Source organism: Ursus arctos, unplaced genomic scaffold (assembly GCF_023065955.2).
Source record: "Ursus arctos isolate Adak ecotype North America unplaced genomic scaffold, UrsArc2.0 scaffold_37, whole genome shotgun sequence".
Taxonomy (NCBI): Eukaryota; Metazoa; Chordata; class Mammalia; order Carnivora; family Ursidae; genus Ursus; species Ursus arctos.
In genome coordinates this window covers 4,559,079-4,562,921 of record NW_026623053.1, presented here as the reverse complement: position 1 = coordinate 4,562,921, position 3,843 = coordinate 4,559,079, and the positions used below count along the sequence as shown (strand labels likewise).

Sequence of the window (3,843 nt, the reverse complement as noted above, 5' to 3'; positions counted from 1 at the left end):
CGGAACATCCTACGTGCCCTAAAATCCCGAGCACCCCCACCCATGAAACAGTCTCTGTGGTCTCAAGCCTCACATACATCGTCAGAAATCACAGGGACGATGCCGTTAGTGCAGGGAGCGGCTGTCAATACTCAGCTAACGATCTGACCTGAGATACCGACGTCCATTCACACACCCCCCACCTCACATCCCCGTATTGTTGCCATTCTCCTTTTTCCCTAAAGAGATTGCACGAGTTATGTGTTTGAGAGACAGACAGACAGAGACAGAGACAGAGACAGAGACAGAGACAGAGACGGGGGTTGGAGACACAGAGGGAGAGACAGGATCCTCAAGCAGACCCTGCCCTAAGTGCGAAGCCTGACGACGGACTCGATCTCAGGACGCGCGCATCAGGAGCTCAGCCGAAACCAAGAGGCGGACCCTGAACCCACGGAACCAGCCAGGCACCTTGCTCCTTTTGTCTACTGTGGGCCCTCCTGTCCCACCTCTTTGCCTACGTCACCGAGAGCCTGGGGGTTTGCTCTGGGCTCCAAACCCCAACCCTCCTGGTGACCGCAGTGAAGACCGCATGTCTCCCCTGTCCCACCTCAGGCTAGAAAGGCCTCAACCGTGAAGAGCAATGGGACCTGCGTGGTGCGGCCCCAACGGGCAGAGCTGCTGAAGAAGCGAGTAGAACACCTGCTGCCCGCCTTCCTAGACGGAGACCTCAGCTACGTCTCCATGTTCCTGGCCACATACAGAGCTTACGCTACCACCCAGGAGGTGCTGGACCAGCTGGTGACAAGGTGAGCACCCTGCCCCTCCACAGCCCAGTGGGATTTGCCCACCTCCTGCCTGGGAGTCTGGGGAATGCCACCCAACTTCGCGGAGCCTCAGTGGGCTCCTCGGACTGGGGCAGAGTTATTACAGGGACTCAGTGGGGTCCTGGAGGGTAAGGACACCTGGGCGCCTGGCCCTGTGGAAAGGTCCGCTACGGGGGCTGTGGTCGTGCTCGTGGATCATCGTCCCGCTCCCCATGAAGAAGCCTCTGCCTCAGCCCTCACCGTCACCACGGTCTTGAGCTGGGCTCTTTTCCCCTTGGAAAAGGACATCTGACACTCCATCTGGGGGTCTGTGTCCTGGGTGAGACCAGAGCAGGCATGCCCGGGCATGAGCAGGGGGCCCCAGGCCCACTCAGCTCTCTGGGATGGGGCTGGTGGGGGCCCTTTCATTCATCGAGCATAAAGGATGGATGCCCTTCTAGGTGCAGACCTGCAGACGCTTCCCTGGGCGCTGACTGTGATCCCACGCACACAGCAGACAGCACCCGGGAGCACCCCAGGGCTCCATTCTAGTCGGCAGTCAGACAGGGACACTAGATATGATGAGAGGGAGGGTTCACAGGGCATTTCATGCGATCCCCCCACCACCCCTCCGGCCTCCTCTAGCTACGGATGCGTCCTCTCTTCCTGGGACGAGATCGGCGGAGACCAGGAGCAGCGGGGCACGTGAGTGAGCTTTGGCTAATGCACAGGGCCCTTCCTTCTTCGAGAGGGCAGCGAGGGGACTGTGATCTGGGGGCTGCTGGACCCTCATCCCACACATCTGCCATTCCTGTGAGAGGGTCCAGGTCTGAGGGCTGCTTCTGCAGAAGAGGAAAGGGGGCCTGGAGAGCCCTGGGTGGGGTGTGGGCACTGTGGGAGAGCAGAGCGGGCTGGAGGGCAGCCTCAGCCCCTAACAGAGTCATTCCCCATCCCCGCCGCCTCTCAGCCCTGTCTCTACCCTAATCCTGGGACCCAGAACAAAGGGCGTGGCTTCCACACATCTGGTGGAACGTCGACACTGGGTGCTCAGCAGGTACTCAGGAGACCCAGGGAGGGCTCGGGGACTGGACGTCCCCCAGCCAGTGGGAGATTAGTGTCCACGCAAGGACACCCTCTCCTGGCACCTACTGAACGAGGCAGCATGTAGGCACGGGAGGGGAAGTGGGAGGTATCGGGAGGGTCCTGGGAAGGCCAGGGATGGGACAGAGTCCCTTAGTTCCCTCCTTGATTGGATAGTCACAGCAATGACCACGCCAGACACGCCACCCCTCCCTGCCCACATGCAGTGCAAGTCACGCGGCAAGTGGGCAGGGAGACTGAGCAGGGTGTCCAGCTTCCGCTTGGAGGACAGAAATGGTCACACCAGGGGTCAAGGACTCCCACTCACAGAGGCTTTGGGCCAGCCCCTCCTCAGTGACCAGGCCTGCCTCAGGCAGCTCTGCCACATCACAGGTGGACATGGAGTAGGAATGGGCTCTGACAGCCAGGAGCCGGGGACCCAGGGGCCCAGGTTCCGACAGGGGCTCCCTGGGGCATCCGCGTGGGAGGTGCCCTGTCCTCTGACTCCTCTGCCCACCTGTCTGTCCCCAGGGTCATCTCCTCCATCCTGGGCACCTGGCTGGACCACTACCCTGAAGATTTCTTCCAGCCCCCAGAATTTCCCTGCCTAAAGACACTACTGGCATACGTAGGGCTCCTCGTGCCAGGCTCAGACCTGGAGCAACGTGCCTGGCTCCTCCTCTCTCGGCTGCGACACCTCGAGCCCGCTGAGCCGGAGGCTGGGGGTGAGGAGGACTGGGGGTGACTGATGGAGGCCTGTGGAGGGGAGAGAGTGGGCCACACAGAGCAAGCCTCCACAGACTGCAGTGTGGCTGGGAGCAAGGAGTGGTCTCAGATCACTGTCCCCATGGGCTACAGTTTGGGGAGACCACCCAGGGACGGGTTCTTAGACAATACTGAGTGGTGGGCAAAGTTGCCTTCATTTGGAAGGGACATGGAAAGACAATCATGATGACCATACTTTCTCTTCTTGGAGCGACAGCAGCAGCCCCACAGCGAGATCCGCAACCGCGCCGAAAGCTAGTCCCAGCTCCCACTGTGGTGCCTGATGCAGCTTCAGAGCCTGAGCTGGAAAATCCCATCACTGCTGCTGGAGCTCAGCAACTCAAAAGAGCAGGGACGTCATCTGTCGTGTCGGGCCCAGTGCAGCTGGTGGTCAGAGCTCTGATCCACCGTGAGGACGTCCAAGAGTCACCTGCACCCTTGGAAAGCCAGGAGCCTCAGCAGGCCCCAGCACCAGCCACGGAGGTCCCTGAAGAGCCCGAGATGACACCTCCCACGTCAGAGCCACGGCAGGATATACTCACAGCTCTGACTCTCTGTCGGGAGCTACAAGAGTCACCTGCACCTTTGGAAAGCCTGGAGCCCGAGCAGGCTCCAGCACTACCTATGGAGGTCCCTGAGGGGACCCTGATGCCACCTGCCCTGTCGGAGACGGCGCAGGACATACTCACTGCTCTGACTCCCTCTCAGGAGCTCCAGGAGCCACGCCCGGCCTTGGCAGCGCCGGAGCCCGAGCAGCCTGCAGCACCACCTTCGGAGGTCCCTGAAGAGCCCCTTAGGCCGCGTCCCATGTCACAGCCAACAGAGGATACACTCACAGCTCTGACTCCCTATCAGGAGCTTGAAGACCCACCTGCACCTTTCGCAGCCCCAGCGCCCACGCACGCTGCAGCACTAGCTCTGGAGGTCCCTGAAGGGTCCCTTATGCCACTTGCCGTGTCAGAGGAAGCGGAGGATACACTCACAGCTCTGACGAACGGTCATGAGCTGCAAGAGCCACCGGCATCTATGGCAGCCCCAGAGCCCGAGCAGGCCTCTGCTCCAGCTACGGAGGTCCCTGAAGGGCCCCTGATGCCACCTGCCCTGTCGGAGCCGGCGCAGGACATACTCACAGCTCTGACTCCCTGTCGGAAGCTCCAAGAGCCACCTGCGCCCTTGGCAGCCCCGGAGCCCGAGCAGGCTGCAGTCCTAGCTA

At 61.3% G+C, this 3,843-nt stretch overlaps 1 protein-coding gene across 1 annotated transcript; it reads left to right on the top strand.

The window, feature by feature from the left end:
- Positions 1 to 290: 290 nt before the first annotated feature.
- LOC130542570 (ral guanine nucleotide dissociation stimulator-like) lies at positions 291 to 2,999 on the top strand. The gene is made up of 3 exons (XM_057306450.1): positions 291 to 788; positions 1,431 to 1,490; positions 2,397 to 2,999. Exons 1-3 carry the CDS (start codon positions 724 to 726, stop codon positions 2,608 to 2,610), a joined length of 339 nt encoding a protein of 112 aa, XP_057162433.1. The 5' UTR covers positions 291 to 723; the 3' UTR covers positions 2,611 to 2,999.
- Positions 3,000 to 3,843: the final 844 nt, after the last annotated feature.